At 35.6% G+C, this 23133-nt stretch overlaps 1 protein-coding gene across 4 annotated transcripts in view; it reads right to left on the minus strand.

Annotated features, from left to right (window-relative positions):
• The window catches only part of LOC149079955 (WD repeat, SAM and U-box domain-containing protein 1-like), a 114482-nt gene that overhangs the window by 13720 nt on the left and 77629 nt on the right, over positions 1-23133 (minus strand). For 2 of the 4 annotated variants that reach the window (XM_089238863.1, XM_089238860.1), the window contains exons 1-4: positions 7967-8150; positions 3650-3936; positions 3324-3478; positions 1128-1318 (exon numbers count right to left, since the gene is read on the minus strand). In XM_089238863.1, coding sequence (XP_089094989.1) covers positions 1128-1318; positions 3324-3478; positions 3650-3925 — 622 coding nt within the window. In that variant the 5' untranslated portion in view covers positions 3926-3936; positions 7967-8150. Of the gene's footprint in view, positions 1-1127; positions 1319-3323; positions 3479-3649; positions 3937-7879; positions 8151-23133 lie in introns of those variants that run through there. The other 2 variants (XM_089238861.1, XM_089238864.1) reach the window with 2 other exon arrangements.

Raw genomic sequence — 23133 nt, forward strand, 5'->3', positions numbered from 1 at the left:
AGGGTCTGTAATATCAATGTTATTAAATGAATTAAGAAGAAAAAAATCTGGAGAGACAAGTCTAAAAATATGCTGACATTGATTTTGAATGAGATATAAAGATTGTAGCGATTTCAAAATGTCTTGAAAATATATCGCGAAATGTCTTGAAATATATATATCACCAGTAAAATAATGTCCTTATATTCAGATGAGTTTAACATTAGAATAAAGGCACTTCCGAGCAAGATTTTCAAAACAATATCTTTGTAGAGAAATTTATCATAGCATCAAGTATCTTTATAACGAGGTATCACTGTGAATCATTTTTTCAATCAGTAATTAGATAACATTCTAAACGATAATGCTGTCTCTGAATCATGTTACTTAATTGACATAATTCAGAGAATTATTATTTATTATAATTAACAACTTGATAAATTAATAATGATGAATAATTTTCAATTCTACTAATTTGTCTCTGTTGCTCTCGTCTCCATCGAAAAATGTACGTGCTAGCAGCCATGCTTATTTCCGTAACACAAACTAGATGAGTGGGTTACAATCCTCGTTAGCTAATGTTTAACATAGCAATATAACGAATATCGCTAGTAACGATGTGTGAAAAATCAACCGTTAGCGATGGTGACGTAAATCTATCACACAATGCACTGCAAACCCCAAACACATTTGAAACACGGGCATAACGACGTCAGCATAATAGACCCCCCTAGTGCTACTATATTTGAGAGTATATATTTAAATTGGAGATTTGTATTAGTTCTTTATATATTAGTATTTATATTAGTTATTTTTTAGACTGGTATTTCCAATCACTTAAAACATTCTGTAACATCTCTTTATTCAGGAGTCCATAATGCTGTGAAGATCCATGACGTTGAAGAAGATATAACCCTTCTGTGTTTTTTCTACTTCACTTTAATGAGGTTTGACTGAATATAAAGATTTCAGTGCATAAAAACATTTGTTTAACAGAAGTTTTATATCAAGACTGTGCATTATGTACTATATATATTTATTTATTTATGTTTTTTTCTAGAAAAAGTGGAAGCAATTTACAACTAATAAAACTGCAAAAATGATATTAAGTATGATTAGCTGTAATATATGCGTATAAATTAGCTTGCCATGCACTTCTTGAATATCGGATGCAGTAACACCCAGTTCATGAGCCCAGTATTCTGCAGCCAAAGGTTCAGAATGTGCAAACTCAGCATCCCATAAACGAATAGTTCCATCTGAGCTGCCTGATACAATTCTCTTTCCATCACTTGTGAAACTAATCGTATTCACAGCATCATCACCAGCAACTAAACTCCTGAAACAGAAAAAAAAAAAAACTGACGAAAACACCATATCACAGTTTTCATCACTATCACAAACACATATGTCTATATATAGCTGGTGCTCAGCCCTGTAACTAAGGAAGAGGAGTCTGGTGCCCCAGGAGCTGGACCAGAAAGGGCACAGAGCTTACTCTTCTTCTGTTAAAAATTACAGGGGGGGGGGCACCAAAATGGATACTGGTACTCTATAAAGATACCCAGGCGACGGACTAAATTTTCATTTCCACTTACAGCCTTGCTGATGCTTCATGAAGAGTGTCTAAAAGGAATTAAAATTTTATGGTTCAGCCAAGAGTTGATGCAAAATATGAAAACTTAAAAAAAAAGAATTTATACTCAAAATAGTTTCACTCCCCTGAAATGATAATTAAAAGTCCTATTAACAATATCCTTTATAACAATATTATGCTCTGGTCCCAGTGCACTTTTCATAGTGTTGATATATTCCATCTATAACAACACGTTTCTTTGGTCCCATGAGTATTGTTAGATACACAGTCAAACCCTGGTTTAATGCCACCATTTATTTTGCTGAATTCTGGAACTACGTATAATGAATTTGGCATTATATCGAATCATGGTTTAGCACGTGTAAAGCCTGGAAATGGAAGATTTGTTCACTGAAAATTTCTGGGGCTAAGTGGGTTTGGCGCAACATTGGGGGAGGGGTGCTATAACGGAGTTCAAGTGTATATAGGCATTTTACTGAATAAAAAAAATTAATATTTTTATACAGCTCTCAATCAGAAAAATAAGGATTATTAAAATGTTTACCTTTTCTATTATACCAAAGGAAGTTCACCCTACAACATTTGAATAAAATTAGTGGAGATGTCAAATTCCTTAATTTGAATATTTTTATAATGCTTCTCTTATTCCTTTTCAGACTGGGCAAAAATATATAATTTCAATTATGAATATCTCAAACAATTTTTATCCGAATGATAAGGAAAATTTATTTTGTCATAATAAATAAAGGCACAAAGTTTACATATTCACTTTTTTTTTGATTGCTGCATATGAACATATAAAAATTCAAATGTTTAGAGAAATTATCATCTTATGGGTGTGAAGCTATCGCAGTTGAATATATATACTTCATTTTTTGTCGACATTTTTTTCATATTTTACTTCAACCCTAAAAAGGCGTTCAAAATTTTATTACTTTAGAACACTCATCATGAAACATTGAGTACATATATTATTATGAATGACTGCACATGCTTCATTTGAAAAAAATCCTTGGAAATTTGTCCCCTAAGTTATCAATATATAAATATTTTTTCCAATATGTGGTTTTTCTTTTTCAAGTAATAATTTTTCTATTGTTTTTTGAATAATTCAGGTTTTTAGTAATCCAAGGTGCTATCTGTCTTCAACTAAGATTCTTGTGATGAAATATATGTTAATGTTTAAAATCGTTTATAGTGTATAGTATTTATATGCGCATATTTGAATTATTTTTGCAAATAAATTCACAAAGAATTTGAAAAGCTTTTTTTTGTGCCACAAACTGATTGTAAATACTTTACATAAAAATGAATTTCAACCTGTTGATAAATATCATAGCTTTCATTTTTTTATGGTCGGTCAGCATTTCATTTTAACAACAAAGTAGATGTGTTCTACAAAGATAATGTTCTACAACGAAGTAGAACATCCTACAACTTAAAAATCTGACATGTGCTATAAATTTAAATTAATATTAATTTTTTTCCTTGCTATAAATTTAGAATAAGTCTGTATTCAGAGGACTAAATAACTTAGTATTCTGACATGGAAAATTTCAGGCACCAATACCATTTTTTTAGTCACAGTAGTGACCTGACACGCTTAGGGTTTTTCAAAATTAAATCATTTAAAGGTTTTGAAAACAGAAAAATGTATAAATTTGATAAATTGAACTACCTAACCATATGACACCTATTTAGTGAACTATCTGGCATATTCCTTAAAATTCTTTATTATGATTCATACTTGCAATATTGTATATTTTCGTAAGATATTCCTTTCCATAGGCTGATGATGCCACTGTCTCCAGCAGCAGCAATAAGATCATTAAATAAGCAAGCAGATAAAGCCCTCAAAGGAGCATCATATTTCTGTGATAGTCTTCCTACAATCCCAGGCTTCTGAATAGAAAAAAAATAAACATGATGAAAATAAAAAGAAAATTTGAAAAGTAAAATATTAAAACAGGCATAATAATATTTGTCTTGTAACATAAATTTTCCATTTTGCAGAAAAATAAATAAATGATAAATTTAAAAAAATGTTCCAATCTTCTCTCTCTCTCTACTTACTTCTTGAGTATTCCATAAAATTACACAACCATCGATTGAGCAGGACAGAAGAACGTGTGGACTATGGAAACGAACAGAAGTAACACTAAGATCATGCCCTAATAAAGGAGAACCTGTTATTTCAGATATATGAAGTGATTCTCCTTCACATTTTATTTTGAAAACTCTAACAGATTTGTCACTAGATCCAGAAGCCAGCTGATTAGCACAAACATCTAAAGCATTGACATCATTTCCATGACCTTCAATCACTAATGCTTTTTCAATTACAGCCATCTCTCAAGAATCTGAAAATATATTCAGAATCAAACTTACAAGAAAGGAAGAGAATATTTTTACAATACGCCATTTTAAACTGGCGGGAAGAAGTAATAACTACAAGCTCATACTGAATCATTTCACAATGGCAGTATTTTCAACAGGTTTTTCTAATAATAATCTCAAAAGATTTTTTTCTACTGTACAACTATAAATAAATTTGAGTTTTTTTTTCCTTCTGAATTTGTTACTATAAATCAAGGTTTAAATATTTCATATAATGAAAAGAAATATATAGGAAGTGCACGGATTATGGGATAATTGGGTAATATAAAATACCATGTCTTTCCCACCTTCAGGGATGGCCGAAGAATAGAACAGTAATAGACTACTTCAAAATGCTCCCATGATGCATATCAGTGATGTTTGGTTATCACCATCATCATGGCTGCCATAGGAGAACAATTGTTTTTCTACTTCCTGAAATTTATTCAGGAAAGTTTTCAAAGATGTTTATTAATTATTGGAAATCATAGGCGGAGATAGACTTGGAAGTCTGGGGGGCAAGGTCATTATTGCTGAGGGTGCATGATGATGATGATGATGTCAATTCATATAAATACATATACATTAAATCTGCCCACGCCACTTTTGATGCTGGGAACAATGCGCCCCCCGCCCCCGCATCTCCACCCATGTTGGAAATGTGCCCAATAATTTGAAACTAAGCACAATGTACATCACAAGTGTTGCATTTTATTTTATTGTGCTCATTTTTTAGTCAGCGATTCTTCTAGTTACAAGGGATGCTATTTTTGTCAAAGATGGTGTGGCGTGTAATATGGAATATAATAAGCATCATCTTGGGCAAGAATATTGCTTCAAGATGAAATGTTTAAGAAGACAGAAGAGGTAAGGTCTAGTAATAATGTGTATCCTGTTCTCTGTGGGCCCATTTTGACATTTATAAGGCACAAAAAGAAGATTGCATCTGTGACTCGTGTAAACAGACTATGACATCACTACATCATCAACTACAACACAAACAATGAAATTTTCATTTTTCATTGTCATAGACTCATTAAATATTGTTTTTGATCAATTTGAATTAGTTTTCTTCATTTTGAGCTCCCTATTCCATATTACTAAGAACTATTTCATATTACCATCAAAAAATGATTTTTTAAATGCCTCTTTTTCCTGACAGACACATTTATTTTTACAAATACAAAGGGCACAACCGGCAAATTTCCCAACATGGTGGCTGAAAAAATTTGCCCATAAAACATATCGATGCCAAAAATAACCAAAATACCCAATATAAAAGCATGTAAAACAAAAAAAAATAATTTAATAACATAAATAATACACTACCCATAAAAAAGATTATGGTTGTGTTAACTAAGTATGGATAGAGAGATATAGATGGCTTTTTTTTTTTTTTTTTTCAGCCAGAGATATCAAGGAAACAGTTATTTTCCGGATATTATGCTGAGGTGAGCTCGGAAAGAAAAGTCAAAGGGTCTGGGTCCCGGCGGAGACGTGATGACTTTTCTTTCCGAGCTCACCTCAGCATAATATCCGGAAAATAACTGTTTCCTTGATAAGTATGGATAGCTTCTCAATTTATCCCACTATGTCTATCATACGTTTTTTTAAATGTGTCAATCGCATTAGAATTCACGACCCCAGGAGGTAAGATATTACATTTAATGACAACCCAATTAGAGAAAAACTCCCTGCAACATCACAACCTGAAATTGTCCCTTAGGGTCAAGTGGGGTAAAATGGTCATAAAAAAAAGATATTTTTATCTTTAAAGAGGTATAACACGTGAATTTTTCCAAAATTGGCTATTTTTAGCTGATATTTTACATTACATTCTTAGACAGTATATAGGCTAATATTTCAAAAATATTTTTTAAGTGCAACACTTTTTTTTCAGTAATTTTTTAGGCCCTACTTTTATGACTACTACCCCATGGGATGGGGTATAAAGTGGCTATACCAAATAATAATCAAATTTTAAAAAATGGAGTAGACATTGATATTTTATTTTAAAATATTTATTCAACATCCTTTTGCTTTGACTAAATTTTGAACTTATAATGTCCTCTTTGGTCAAAAGCTGGCTCATATAAGACTTTCACCACAGCAGACTTCTCTATTTCGTCCATGTCATCTTTTTCCACGAAGGTGAAAAAATCCCCTATTTTTGATTTTTTGAGATATTTCACAGTTAAGATCCCCATCGTGATCAATTACTTGCCCAATAAATTTCTTCATTCATTTTTTTCCCTTCATACTCACAACAAGCACCCAACATCCTACACATATCTTTTGCGGAGTTTGAACATCTACGGCTGGCTTAAGATCTTTGAAAAACTTTTTTGTTTTTTAGTTACAGAAGTTTTGCAAGGTTTTGCATATTTCTCCCTTCTTGCTCATTTTTTAATCGACCTACTAAACGATACCGCTGTCTCCTTGTCGGAGCAGTTTATTGATGGTGTAATAACTCATGGTCCCTTTTATCCATCCTGTTGAAAATTTTGAACACTTTGATCATATTCCCCTGACACCTGCATTCTTCCAATATAAGTCTTTCATCATGGCTCAAGCCTTGTGAGCCAACAAGAGTAGACATAGCTCTATGAATGACAAAGTCTATGCCCTCAGTAGTAGGTGTGGCAGGTATGGCTTTAAAACAAACACTTGTCAATGCAAAAACAAGGTTCCAAATTTTCTAAAAATACAGGTTTCAGATTTCTATCATATTTCAAATTAGAGTAATTGAAAAAATAAAAATGTGATATTACATATTTCCTGCACTTCCTATATACAGGGTGCATAGCTGACTCCTCAAACCGCAAATTACTGGCAAACCGTTGATGCTAGAAGCATACTTAGATACATTACTCTCAGATACATTATTCATATTGGGGGTTGTGTAGTTATCAAAATTTTAAAAAAATTATTTTGACAACTTTTTATACGAACACCATATGCTCAAAAACTCTATTAGAAAGTTATTGCCCTGTCACTCCTGATGCCAACAAAAAAAAATTACACATGTCTAAGTGCAATATTTGCTGAGATATTTTAATTCAACAAATGAAGAAAATAATAAATAAACTAACAACTTATCTTTAACTTTCTCCCCCAGGACCACAACTAGATTCTTTTTAATTCAACAAATGAAGAAAATAATAAATAAACTAAGGGCTTATTTTTAACTTTCTCACCCAGGGCCGCAACTAGATTCTTGGTCAGCCAGAGGAAGCAAAAAGTTTGGCACCCCCCTCCATAATGTTGAAGGAGAGGTTAAAGGGTAAAATTTGTGTTCCCCCTGGGTCAGCCCAGGGGCACCAAACCCGCCTGCTCTTCCTAAGTTGCAGCACCGTTCTTACCAATATCTGTTTTATTTGCTTTTTTGGTACTCAAGAATGCACATTCAGATATATCTCCAACAAATACTTCCTTTCAACCTGATCACAACTCTGGTCTATTGCCATAGGCAATTAACTACTGAATGAGTTGTACAGAAAGTGTGAATGTGTACTCAACAGTTTGAGTGTGTATCTAGTATTGCGCATGAATTTTTAGCGATGCCATCTATTTTCCAAACGATGAGTGAAGTGCAGCGATTGAATATTTGTAACATTATAGGTCCGATGCTCTCTGTGGGGAGACTCTTTAATAGGGAGGTCGGCCCGCATTCACACCTAGAAGTTGGGAACCACAGAAAACCAATTCAGCAAATGTAAAATCATTACAATGCACACCAGAGGTACCAGCATGAAAAAAAAACATTGGAAGGGTGCATTTCCTATTCATGGATGATTGGGGTGGGGTTCTTCACAAAATTTATTGGAGAGACTCAAGTACCCTGAGCCGACACCTGTAATATGCATCAGTTAAACTAAAGCTAACTGATTCAAAAATTTGATTATAAGAATTCACAATTAAACTTACAATCATCCTCATTATGGGAAAGGCATGACATGTCAGTAACAGAAAAGCATTTTATTCAAAGACATTACTCATTCTAAATATCATTACTTTGCAGCAAGGCCATTCCTTCTTTCCTTCTGAATCTCTAACAGAAGCAGAGTGATTTATTCACATCAAAAATATAGAGAAAAAAAATATGTTGGGGGACACGGGTATTCAATATACGAATCAATCATCCAAAGATAAGTTCTAGATCGAGGTTTCGATTTGAACTAAATGTAAACAAAATGAAGTTCTGTTGCCAACAACAATATGAGGATGGAAAAATCAATTTTTAAGATCGTTGAATCAAGGCCGACTCAATTGTCAAATATCAAAAGATCTATACGTCCCGTATTTCTTGGGCAGTCCCGGGTTTCTTTTGTTTTTCTGGTCGTGCTATGTTTTTCAGGCAAAAGTGCCCCGGCTATTCCCGTTTTTTACACGACGCGTACTTGAATTTTTATTCTTCATTGAAGTCAAAGATTGAAATTATTTTTCGACTCATAAATTACTATGATAAATTATTATAATTATTATTTATATAAATTATTATGATAATTACGTCTATAAATAAGAACATTAATCCAGCACCTCCTAGAGATAGAAGGGCTCCACACTCTACTTGTGACGTGAGTAAGTAGTCCATTTTCCCTCAGAATATTCAGGGAAAAAATTCCCTGCTTGTGCCAGTATCATCTTTGTGAGGAAAAGAAATGATCGGGCTCAGAATTGGCGATTTCTATGACCCACATCCAATCACTATGCGGTATTTGTGAGCCAATCGGGAAGATTCTACGACAAAATAAGAAGAAACGAAATAGGATGCTGTAGTTCAAAATGTGGCAAACTTGCTAGGTAGTCTGAATGACGTTTCCACATTTGTCTTGGTGAACGTTTTACTTCGTGGAATTAATTTTAATCCACTGCAATTAGTAGTAATGCTTCATTTCCCGCTATTGGGATTTTTTCGTAATTTCAGCATTATTTGGTAACTTTTTACACTTTTGGCGATAATTGGCTATGTCCAGTATTTTCCAATATTTGTAATCCTAATTTTTCTCGAGGAAATATGGTCAGCTTACAAATGTCAAATGCCGACTCAATTCCCATCGAGGATGTAGTGATTGAATATATTTTTAATAGTCACGTTCATTTTTTAGAAACTAATCGTATTTTTTCAAGTGAAAAATGAGACATTCAAAATATCGAATATCAACATCTCCAAAAATCTCAAAAATGGCTAAAAATTTGCTGATGTAATACTTGAACTGCCCCTTAAACCTATTATTCTGTAGAATTCATTTTCATCCATTACAATTTGCAGTAGAGCTTCACTTCCAACCATTAATGTTTTTTCAGTGATTTCAGTAGCACAGTAAACTGCTGCAATTATAATTGACAACTTTACATATTTGGGCACCATTTTTGGGAATAGTTAGCGATATCCTGCATTTTCCCGTATTTGAAATATGTACAGAACTCCCTTATTTTTCTCGAAGAATTATGGTCAGCCTATGTCATAGTCACAAGAAATGACAAGTGCACTCGAAACGGGACATTGTGGTGGTAAAAATTAAGCGGACCATATTTTCCTAGAAAAAAATACGTCTAATTGGGATCTCAAATGTGGGAAATCTCAAGGTAATCCAGGTAAGTAAAATAGTCAATTATTGCTAAAATTTAAAAAATCACTGATGACGGGAAATGAAGGTCAATTTATTGTAAATCGCAGTAGATGGAACCTCCCTAACGGACGCTTTTCTGTCCCGTGGAATAGGCCTTTAATGTATTTCACTCCCTCATTTGTGGACACTCTCGATAGCGGACAGTAAAATCAGGCAAACTAATTTTTTTTGCGAAGTCTAATTTGTTAATTTTTGGTCAAATACTGATAATTAGTCCTATTCAACTTAGATTATGTTTAATCTCAAGCTCGTGTTGAGAAATATGATTAATCGTCAACTAATTGTTTAATTAACTGAACATAACTATGGTCGGGGAGGTATGGTTTTGTTTGTTGGTAAGTGCGAAGAAAAAAAAAAGCCAACATTACAAGACTGATATATTGCCGTTATGAATGTTTTTATCGTCTTCACACGTATTTTTATTTAATTTTTATTACAAAATATACAGAGTGCATAGCAAACAGGGGGTACAGCATTTTACTGGCGGACAAACGGGGACTATATAAAAAGTTCTTTTTTAATTTTAATAACTATACACACACACACAAAAACCTTGAAACATGAATCACATATGTGAGTACTACACGTTATTTGTAAACTTTTTCTAATTGGGAGTTTATACCGCTAGGAACAAGGGTTCGCTAGTAAAATGCCGTATCCCCTGTTCGCTACGCACCCTGTATATGTGTAGTGCACGTATCATTTACAGATAAAAGTAATTAATTGGTTTAATGTAAAGTTATAAATTTTTCCATATATGTCAGACTTACAATTTTGGCCGCTTTACAATTTTTGTTAATTGCATTTTTAATTGGGTTGCTATATTTTTGAAATATATGACATCCATATTTTTATGGGCATCTTTTTCTCAGCCACCTCGTTGGGCATTTTGCCTGTTGTGGCGTTGTATTTGTATTTGTACTTTTCAACTTTATTTGGGAATTATGCATTATTTCGCCGGTGGCAATATTAGGGGGGGGGGGGAATCAGGGCCAATTGGAAAAATACAAGTTTAAGCGTACGCACATGCAGCCGCTTGAAGCTGAGTGTCTAGCATAACAGCCTTCGGCTACAGATCTAGGTTTGAATATAAGCTGACACATTGTGTTGTTTTCATCCAGTTGCTGAAAAATTACAATATTTTTCTGCCTTCAGAGAAATCAACTTCAACCGGCCACCGGGCCACCACCATGCCACCCTACCGGTAATACAGTGGTGGTCGGATGAAGTTGGTTTCTGTGGTTCCGAACTTCAAAGTGCGCATGCGAACTGATCTCCTCGTTAAAAAGTCTTGCCGTAGAGAGCAACAGGCCTACAATGATACAAATATTCAATGGTTGCACTTCACTCACAATTTTAAATATACATGGCAGCACTTAAAATTCACAGACAACACTAGATATGCACCCAGATTGTTCGGTATACTCAAACTTCCGGTGCAATTCACTCGGTAGTAAATTGCTCGTGGAGATAGACTTCAAATGTGCTCAGCTTTAAAGAGAAAGTATTTCACTTCAACAAACGGTTTCATTACTTCATTACATCTCAAGAACGAATAATGAATACAGACACCACTACTTCTTTATGAGATAGAGTTTGGACTGCGCAAGAAATTTAAATGTTTCCATTTAATATGGTTTGATATTTGCAGTCATAGTTTGATTTTTGTAGGCAAACTATTTTTAATAATTTTTCTATCAATTCTTTTCTTTGCTTACCCTAGATTCTTCACCTCCTACGAGTCACAAGTCTCTAGAGACGCCCCTGTCATTGGAAGGTGGGGCAATCAGGTGTGGATACACAATTGATCCCCCCCCCCCTCCACCTCCCCGACGAAGAAGACTTACATCCTGCAGAAGATTCAAAAAGGTTGTATAATGTTATCGACATTGATGATTTTTAAATTTTAAATTTTTTATTAGTGGAAGCTAACATGGCTCCAACCGTCTTCTGTCTTTTTATACTATAAATTTACTTATAGCAGGAACCACGTGAAAAGTCCTGGACAGAAAGCCAGACGTACTCCCACGTTAATATTCGTAAGAACGTCTAACGTAAAGTCCTGGACAGAGAGACTATCACGGATCCCGATCAGGGCCGGATCTTGAATCCGGGCCTTGATCGGGACTCAAAATTTATTGCCGACTCCAAACGGCAGGCTTGTTTTTATACTCACTGAGAGATAGGTGCGCTAACCCCTTGATATGGGACTCCCTGCAGTAGTATAGTTTTATGGGCACATTGTATAATATTTTATCATGTATATATATATTGTTTTTAATTGCATTTTTATTTGGGTTGCTGTATTTTTGAAATATATGACATCCATATCTGTTATGGGCATCTTCTTCTCAGTCACCTCGTTGGGCAATTTGTCTGTTGTGGCGTTGCATTTGTTATTTGTATAATTTTTTTCTGTGGTCATGTCGCCGTTTCTGTTGTACCCCTGTGTCAGGAAAGTTTCTGACAAGGACGAACCTGGTATCGAACTCGCGACACATATAAACATCCTTTGGTATTTTAGGCGAGTATCTTATCGGCCTGGTCATCCACGGCTCGTCAGGTGCAAAAATAATATGTGCCGGGTGTTTTCTCGTTTATGATTAGGCTACTATGGTAGAGTTAGGCAGGTGTTATGATGGAAATTTTTATATTAGAGAAATAATTGAAATAATAGACGGAAATTATTCATACTTTTATATGTGTTAAAAAAATGTACGAAGAATTTACGAAAAATTATTAATCAGAAATGGTCGACCCCACAAATATTGGTCAGGGAAGATTAATGTGATTTTGAATGCATGTCAATTCTTAATAAGAATGAGCATCACAGATTAGTCAGTACAAATGATCAGTCAGCGAAAAATCCTTTTTTTCTCACTTTTGAGAGAGAGAAAGAAAAAAAAAATTTTCACACACATACAAAAGAAGATTGCAGTAGAATATTCAAGTATAACACACAGTCCAGACACATGCGCACGTGTACACACACGCACGCACATACACACGTTTATGTATTTACTTCTTTAACGCTTCTGCTGCTCGATGCTCTGCTGTTTCATCAACGAACACCCAAACACATCGGACGTACTTGCCACGGCTCAGCAGGTAATGATATTTTTGTTTGTGATAAAGCCTGCCTATTGACAAGGCTCGAGATTTTCGGTCCACGTTAGATGTAATTTTTGATTCGTTCTTGGACGTATAAATGACGAACATTCGGACTTCATTGAAATCATGAGATTCTAAACACAACGTTTAATCTGAGTAGGTTGAGCCAATTACTAAATCTTTTTCAGTTATTCGAAAATTGCAAAAACTGGAGACAAACTGGTAAATAGCATTAAAATTTGGAATGTCATTTCGAATGTCATAAGACCCAGAAATGTTGAAACATATTTGTCACTTTAAAGAGAATGACCCCGATAGTAGTGAGATACCCTCTTCAACCTGTTCGAGAAAATGCCCCCTTCCAGAACCGTGCGAGGGTGATAAATGTCACACCAGTACTGCGGAGTGCATTGTGTCACGAATCTCAAAAAAAGAACCAGCACAAAACTTTGAAACAGAATGTGGCTCCAGTATATGCTACTTTTGCAATGGAAAATTCTCGGAGGCATACGTTTTGTCCGAACACATGCTGTTACATCTGAAAACATTTCCTTTCCAATGCAGCATTTGTAAACTTGGTTTCACTCATAAAATAAGACTAATTAAACACATGGAGAAGAAGCATGCTGCAGATAAACCAACAACCATGTGAAAGGCCGATGCTTCCTAAACCTAGTATTGTATCATAACCCATTGTTGCATCATACGTAGGCCAAATGACTTTTTCAGTGCAGAATTATGTTAGTTGCAAAATGAACTAACCAGTGATGTAGAATCTAAAAATGAATATACGTTTCTTAAGCAATCCTAAACATATAATTGAGTATAGAACCGATTGAGCATCGTGTGTGATGAAATGAGTAATATGACACCGCGTTATTCTGGTTAGGTGGGAATGATGACCGTATATAATTCCAAAGCCACCAGGAAGTCTTTTGCTATACGAGGCATAACACCAATGAGACATGCATTTTCATTGTTTTTATCATATACGAGAGTATATGACCTCTTGTGAGCGTTCTAAACACAGGAAAGAATCCACAATTCATCAGCGGCATCCCACGGCAATTGAAATTTCTGTCCTTACATTGTGTCTCAGAGACTATTCATAAACAAGCCGGTACTATAGCAACAATATAAACCTTTACATGAGCGAAAACACTGATCCACTTCCTACATGATTGTTTAAATTCTCTGATTTTCCATTCAAAAAAGTGTGAAGAATATGATGAAACAATAATTGTAACAAGTACTGTATTACGACCAGCCACCGCATCAAGTCTCTATAAATGTTTGGCATATAAATTATATTTGGCATTCCGAAATTCCACGGGACACCATCAAAACTGTCACATTCAATGCCACGGTGAGTACAACAACTAATCACGACCAAATTGGTTGCTTCACCCACAGGCTGTGGCAACATGCCTAGACGAACAAGGCATGTTCGCTGAAATTGGTAATCGTTTGTTCTGCTCCGTTTGATTTGCATATGCCAAAAATGTTATAGTTGTAGCTGTGTGTGCATTCTTTCTTGGTGCTCCGTCTTTCATGATTATCTCAATCGTATGTAAAACAAAACTATCATTATTCTTAACTGTCAACAAGTAAATATAAATACTCGTGGTAAGTGTCTGTCACGTTGAACATTTTTTTTTATCAGTGTAATAAATTTTAATTCACTGTAGATTTGCTGCAGTATTTTTTTTCCTACCTAAAGACAGTTTTTAAGAAATGATTGGTGATTTTTTGACAATTGCTGACTTTTTGGCGATATTTGGAAATGTCCCGTACTTGAAATCTAAGTTTTTGCATTTTTCTTGATAAAATATGGCCATACTACGAAGATGACTACTTACAAAATAGAAAGGCCACTTTTATAACAGCCAACATGGTATCATTAAAAACAAAGGGAAGGCCAAAAGTTAATGGAGCCTTTGTACAGGGGTTATCAATGTTTTTGAAAGTACTGAATAATCAATTAGGGAACTTTAGATCGTTAACACCAGCAACATCGATGTCTTTTTAAAGGCACGTTTATTTTCCCTTTTTGCGCAGTAAAAAGTAATTTTTTTAATCCAAAATTTGAGTATAATTTCAATCCTTAAAACAATTTGGAGGAGTAAAAATGAATTTTGATGCGTGAAATACGCATATAGACGAGCATTGGCGAACGCTGCACCCCCCCCCCCCCCAGGGCTCATGTAACTTCAGTTTACGGTACCCTCTTTAAATGCGTATGCAATTTGTGCGTAACGAAATTATTCCCTTTAATTTCACCCTTTTCCTCCCTCCTTCTGCCCTGCGTCTCAGGGGGTTTATCTTGTGCCATAACTAACATTTTTCATTCGTGAATAATTGGCTTGTTTTCCCGTCATTCCTGATTACTTTTCCCGTGTCTCTTATACAGCCCCCTTTGAATCACCAGAGGTAATCATACTGTATGTAGAAAATCCTTGTATTAGCTTGATATTGTAGATTCCGGCAGGGCAAACACTATAAATGAAGTGATTATAAAACATCATTCTTTTTTTTTCTCTTTTTTGGATTGACATTTTTCTTTGCAATGATCTGAGAATATTCAGAATCAGAATGGAATTAATTTATTCTTAGACCATGAGACATGTTTGCGATAGTTTCTCGTTGCATATTTCTTAAGATTAGTGTTCCGATAGCATTGCAAAGTGATATAAGTTACCATATTTTCAACTGTAATATGCATTTTCGAGTTGAATATAGAAATAGAGTTCAGTGTTGCAGATTTAATGATTTTGTTGTGAAATATCATAGCATATGACATTCTGTATGCAACAGAGATTTTACAGTATTATCAAAGTATTAAACGTATTTTTGATCGATAACACTGAAATTTTTATGTAACTAGATATTTTTAAACATAGAAATATTCGTCGATATGAAAGGACATTTAGAGAGTGAGTGAGATATATTTTTTTTGTAAATGTTTTTGATAACTACATCTAATTATTGAGCATAATGATGCGTTGCGTCGCTATAGCCCATGTAAATGATTGAAAATAAAATTTGGTTATTTGTATTAAATTTCGAATCATATATTTTCATTGTTTTGATTTTTAACTCTGAAGTTTTATCGGGTTTGATATTTTTTATGGGAAGATGAACCTTTTTTCGAAGTTTGGAATATTTTTAAATTTTTGTTCTTGGAATCAGATTTCAGATTAATTATAATTACAGTAGAATCTGTGTGAACTGACCAACCAAAAAACTCTGCTGTATTGACTACTATAGGTAGGTGACCAATTTACAGGAGTATATGTATACCATACGCATTAACTAAATTTAGCACAATTTTGATGAAACCACAGAGTAAAGATAGAAATATTATCATATAAAATATCTGTGTGTGGTTGAAGATAAAATTTTATGGTGAATTTTTCTTGTGAATTGTTTTCTCCATAGCAATCAAAAGTTCGAATGCCCCATGGCAGTCGAGTGGTTAGGGAGCCATCCTCTGACTGCGCAGGTCTGGGTTCGAGCATGGATGTCTGCTAACACTAGCAAATTCCCTGGACAGATTGTAATGATCTCTTGGGAATGCGTGATGATCACGTTGTTATATTATTTTAATGCCCCTAATTTTTTGACACAGAGCTATGTTTAGGGGGTGCGTGTGACAGGTTGACTGAATTTTCACCCATTCTGGAATTACAGTATTTTTCATCAGTTCTGAATTTTCATCAGGGGCAGAGATACGGGGGGGGGGGCGTGAGGGGCAATGCTTCTGTCCCCAGCATCAATGACCGAGACGACTGATCTAAGGGGCCGTTCAAGTATTACGTCATCATCGATGGGGGGGGGAGGGGGTTTCCGATTTGCTGACTTTTGATGGGAAGGGGGGTTTGGATAATGCTTACGTCATCAACCACCCTTTATGAAAATATGAGTTATGATTCAAAGGGGCAGAGCTGATGACGAAATTTTGCTGATAGGGGGGGGGAAGGGGGTCAAAAATGGCTAAAAATTTGATTACGTAATACTTGAACGGCCCCTAATGCATATACATATATATTGGCATCTTCATCATCATCATGCCCTCTCTTCCCCAGATTTCATTATCATACCCCCTCTCCAGTCTTTTTCATGTCTATCTGCGCCTATGATTTCCATCAATTCTGGAATTAATCACTTCCATCAATTCTGGAATTAATCACTTCCATCAATTCTGGAATTAATCACTTCCATCAATTCTGGAATTATCACTTCCATAAACTATGAATTTTCATTGGCGTAGAAGTATTTCTTTCAATTATTTTTTGAAGTCACCAAGTCTAAAATTTTCATTAGTTTCGAGAATTTCCACTCATTAGTTTCAAATTGCCTTCGGTGCTGAATTTTCATTTTTTTAATTTACATTTATTGTGTGTTTAAAATTTTTTGTATGGATAATTTTTCATCATTTCTGTATGTTCTGAAATGATGGATGCCCATTTCCTTCCCCCACGAAATATATAGCAGGGCGAAAGGGGTTCTAAACTTTTTTGGTGCCCTGCAATTGTTCAGACGCACCGGGTCCCGCTTCTAGTAAGGGCGGCCAAGAGAAATATTTGCTTTATCAATATCTACACCAGATTTTACGTCAGTTTATTTACTTAAGATTGTTTCTAATAGATGGCAGCACAAGTTATAAAATTGATTGTATTGAGTTGAAAATGGACTGATTTTTCTTACTTTTGTGATTGATACAGGTCCGTCAGCAGAAATTTATTTCGGAGGGAGACGACTACTATTTAGGGGGGGGGGGGAGAGAACCAAAATGGAGAAAAATAGATTTTACCATTGTTATTCCACAAAAATTGGTCATTTTCTAACATTTCGGGGAGGAACCAAAGGGTCCCCAATTTTCTCGCTACGACCTTGAATTCAGCAGCGTCGGTGCCAGGCAAAGCCGCTTGTAAGTTAAGCAGCTCTTAATGCAGCTTTGGTGCCAGGGGTGCTAAAAAAATTACAAACAGTTTAGATTCCTCTAAGACGCCTTCATATACGTATTAAGGGGTTCTAGATCCCTCTTCACGGGATAATGTCGTAGGAAAGAAACGTCATCATAATAAACATGCGCAGCACTATCTAGCGAGACTTAACTCGATGGGAGCAGGCACGGAGCAGATCCGCAGACCCCATTGTTCTCGTGCGCAGCCCTATTGTGCACCAGAGCCGCTAAAATTACCCTACTAACCGCTAAAGCAGCCACAAATTTTGCAGGACAGGTTTGAGCACCCACAGAACATGGGCGGAGATACGGGGGCGTGGGGGGGACATCGCCCCCTCAGGCCAAAAGTGGAGTGGGCAGATATAATGTATATGTGTATATATGAATTGGCATCATCATCATCGTGCCCCCCCCCAGCAATAATGACCTTGCCCCCCCCCCCCAGACCTCCAAGTCTATCTCCGCCTATGCCACAGAATTAAATCACAAATGACAATTTCTTGCTTAAAGCTCACTCTAAGCACCCACAGGTCTGAAACACTTCCGACGCCTATGCTTGGATCAATAGATAATAGTGATCATGACAATAACGGCCCTACATAAAGAATAATGTATAAGCTTGGGCCTCGCAGACATCCTGGGTCATTTTTAAGAGAAAAAAAAATTCAAATTTTAAGTCACGCGAAAGCAACGCTGAAATTAGGGAAGGGGAGGCAAAGGGGACACAACTGCCCCGGGCGGAAAACTTTTGGGGGCTGCAAATGCTAGAAGGGAATAAAAACACTGCTGTAAACTTACTTCTCAATGGTAGGGCCGGTAAAATCATGTTTAACCACCCCTCCATAGTTTCTTCACTCCTTTTGATTGGTAGGGAATTTTTTTCCCCTTAATTTTTTTTCTTTTGGCATTGTCATTTATCCAAAAAAGGTTGTTTTTTTTTTAAATAACTTTGCGAAGCTGAACTCAGCTGGTGACAAAATATGTAAATAATGGTCTGCAAAAATCTCAGCGAGTGAGCAGTTGACGGAAAGAGTTCGAGTGGATGCGTACAGGAGTAAAATTATTTTTTCTTGAATCAAAATCATTTTGGGACCCTTCATAAAAAATGTCTGAACCACACGACCGCTGAATCAAAATTATTTTGGGACCCTTCATAAAAAATGTCTGAACCACACGACCGCATATCGGGCTTCGCAAATCCAAGAGCCACCACTGATATAGGTGCCGGAATATGGATGCTCAGGCAACTCCGCAAATAAACTTTGTAAGGAGGCCAAGTACCCTCCCCCCCCCCCAACAATTTATGAATATGCAATTTATGCAACACACGTCCATAGGCACAGATAGACTTGAAAGTCTGGGGGAGGGCACGATGATGATTGCTGGAGGGGCATGATGATGATGATAATGATGTCAGTTCATATATACAGGCATATACATTAGATTAGTCGTCTCTACCTTGGATGCTGGGGGGGGGGGGGGCATTGCGTCCTTATACCCCTCTGTATCTCCGCCTATGCACACGTACCCCTTTCTCCTGCGTACGTCTTTGAAATCCGTAGGATAAAGTGGGACAAAATCGGATACCAAATGTTTGAATCCACATTCTTCTGAAACACTGAAAGGAAAATTATATTTAAAAAAATTTTTGTTATATATATACGGCATTAATGGCTATTCAACCACCTGAATATAAGCATTTTTTTTGTTAGAAATGTTTTCTTCAGTTTTATGATTTTTTTTCCCAAAGTGTTGTAAATACTTGGTTTTGTCCCACGGGTTGGATAAATCCAGGTACCAGGTATCCATTTAAATTCCTGCGAAAAAAATTATTCATTAAGAAGTTTATTTAAAAAAAGGAAAAATTTAAATTTGTCATTCAAGTTATACATTTAATTTTAGAAAATTAGATCGTATTCTTATATGACCATATAACTTCTAATTGAAATATTTATTTTTCTCATGTAAATTGCAAAAACCTTATTTAAAAGTGCAATCTTCCTTTGTACTTGGGCATGAGCCAGTATCTACAAATGTCGCTCTGGATTTGTAGAGGGATCATTCTACTTTTCATTTGCATTGTGCATAATGTTCAGGGGCGTACGCAGGATCGATCTTTGGAGCGGGCACAAAAATTTTCTTCCCGAGAAATTTTGAGTTAGCACCCTTCAAAAAGCATTGATTAATATAGCATATAAAGGGTATTTTCTTTCGATATTTTAATTTTTTTCTGAAATATCACATTTTTCTTCTATTTTTAGGGGGGGGGCACGGTTCCCTGAGCACCCTCCTGCGTACGTCTCTGGTAATCTTCATTGCAAAACTTAGAAGTTTCAGAATTGTTCCATTCAGAGGCGCATTTATAGCATTCTAGTTCAATTTTCTTGACTACTCTTTCCTCGAATTCACCCCCCGTGCTACTTATGACCCGCTTGCCCCCCCCCCCCCACTCCTGCATATTCAACTATGTCTTTAAGTCACTATTTTGGTTACTCCCATGCCCATACACTCTTTAAATCACTCTTCAGTCATTCATATGCTTGCACACTGTTGCGATCGCTCACATGCTTGTACACACTTTAGGTCACTCATTTGGTCGCTCATCGACATAGTTTCTTGCTTTAAAGGTCACTCTTTTGATCGTTTTTACATTTACTCATGCTCTACGTCATTCTTTTGATCATTCACATGCTTATACGCGCTCTAGGTCACGTTTTTGATCGTTTACACGTTTACACATGCTCTACGTCACTCTTATGATCATTCACATGCTTGCTCACGCTCTAGGTTACTCACTGACCTGGTCCCTCGCTTTGTAGGTCACTCTTCCGTCTATTCACATGCTCGCACACACTCTAGGTCACTCACTGATCTGGTCCCTTACTGGCTCGCAGAGATGGATTTACTTAGGGTTATACAAATTTTTCCGCCCTTCTCCCATTCGACTTATTTATCTTGGCCACACATCCCTCAAATTTGCCGCCACTATGAACTCGCCGCCCTGGGCTATAGTCCACCAAGCCCCCTGTAAATACACCACTGGTTCCCTTCTGCTTACGATGGTCTTGTAATAACAGCTTTCTTCTTTTTTGATTTTTATCCTTTCTATTAACTTTATCGACATTCTGTCGCTGCTCCCATTTTTTCCGGAGAAAGGAGCATTGCCGTTTCACCGTTTTTCGTTTTGAATTTTCTGAGATGTTGGTTCTTCATCGAGAAAAATGTTATAAGGCGGGGATTGCACTATAATAGTTTGATAAAAGATCTTTCACAAAACAACCAATGAGTCTATTGATTACATTTGCTCGAATATAACCGATACGTTTATCGGTGGTTTTTTTTTCAGTTTTATCAAAGAGTTTACAAAACGCTTATAGTGTAATGCTGGCCTTACAGTCTGATTACTTTGTCGGTGCTTTTCTGGAGCTAGAAATTCCTTGCGATTTCTTGACTTTACCCTTCAGTATTGATTTTGAGAATATTCTAATTTAAACTGCACCTGATAGTACATGGTTTTACACCACCCATTGGTACCAGGTTTTACACCACCCATTGGTACCAGGTTTTGCCTCACAATGACATTTCTTAGGAAAAAGTTATACCATTTTGTTATTATGCATTTATTATGCATTTGTTCTGTAATTATGCATTCAGTTTACTACTAGAGCCGGGATTGCACTATAAAAGTTTTATGAAATTTCTTTTATAGAACGTGAAAAATGCAACCAATTATATGTATCGGCTACATTCGAGCGAATGCAACCAATATGGTTGCATTCGTGGTTTATGGTTTATTGGTTGTTTTTTGAAGTTTTGTAAAAAATCTTTTATAAAACTTTTATAGTGCCCGAATCCCATCCTACGATTAAGGCTCGTCAAATATTTAGCACAGTAGGGCAACAGCAGCTTGTACTGTATAAAGCACAAAATCGAATTATTTCTGCCTATACTTCAGGGTAGGCAATTCTGTCCTTTATAAAAATGGTCATGCTTTACTTTAACCGAAGTCTTGAGCGCTTTTGGGTGTTTTATATGGTACACGGTACATGCATATGTATATAAAAATTTAACAAACTTTTAAATATTTTTTAAAATGACCTTCACTTCTACGATCATTATTACTAAGGAATCGGGTGAGGACAAAAGCCTGAACGTTGTTTATTTGGTATGACTGATGGAGCATGACTTTTAGCGTTGACATGTTGGCTTTTAGCATGTGATTGCTAATTTTAGTTCTAACAACCCACGTTTTACTTACGAGGTCAGTGGTAAAACAATTCGGGATGGGACTAAGCTTACTGATTTTGGAATTCGTATTGATGAGCGACTTAGGTTTTCTAAGTCATCATCAATTCTCGTCAGTATGTGAGGGCACCTCTACCTCTAGCCCGATGCATTTCCTCTTTTGTAGTCGCACTCTTCGCTCTCCTCCCGAGTATGTGTGCATCCTAACTATTGTTCTGCAGGGGTCAAATAGCAAATAGAATACTGGGGGGGGGGATTTCATACTTAAGAGGACGTCTTCATGTTCTCCTGAAGTCGTCTTTCCGCTTTTCTGCGGCATAGTTCGTCTCGGTGCTTAGCCTCTTGCTTTGATGGCCTCTTTTAAATGGTTTTATATGATTGTCTTTTCAAGTTAATATCTGAGGTACACATATGTACCTAACTTAAATGGTCCTAGTAAACATATCGACCGAAATTAATTAATTTTTTTTATTTTTAAAGGACAATTTGACATGAAATAAACACAAATTAATTAAAAACAATTTGTTTTAATAATCAGTTTCAGTTCAGGTGTGAAAAGGTTAGAGCATGCCGCTTAGCTTTGGATACCAGACTTGGATTAAGGGGGTGCAGAAAAGAGCTAGTAGGGTTAGTGTATTAGGTATGAAGGGATTGAGTTACGAAGAAGTCCTGAAGAATTTAAGAAGTGATAATTTAATAATAATTAAGTGATAATTTAATAATAATTAAGTGGTAATTCAATAATAATTAAGTGATAATTTAATAATAATTAAGTGGTAATTCAATAATAATTAAGTGATAATTTAATAATAATTAAGTGGTAATTCAATAATAATTAAGTGATAATTTAATAATAATTAAGTGATAATTTAATAATAATTTAATCAAGAAGTTATGAAGTTTTGATTGCTTGTTGATATTTTTTTATTGAAAAAGCGTAGGTGTTGGGGAATATGACAAAATTATTTACGATTTTTCATGAAAGGAATGAATCATGAATCATTGTTACGCCGCCAACCACGTCGTTCTTCAACAAAGGGACAGTCGGTTTGGTGCAATTCCAGAGTAGGGTGTCGCAGCGAGTTTGAAATTATTAAATTAATAAATTAATTAATTACAGTATACGTATAATAAAAAAAATATGGGAATTATGAATGACATTATATTTTATATCTATGTTTCATTGGATCTAGGCTAATGAAGGACCCGACCTCGAAAATCACTTC

Source organism: Pholcus phalangioides, unplaced genomic scaffold (assembly GCF_987345545.1).
Source record: "Pholcus phalangioides strain wild (caught in Gottingen) unplaced genomic scaffold, Ppha-v1.0 ptg000011l_1, whole genome shotgun sequence".
Lineage (NCBI taxonomy): Eukaryota > Metazoa > Arthropoda > Arachnida > Araneae > Pholcidae > Pholcus > Pholcus phalangioides.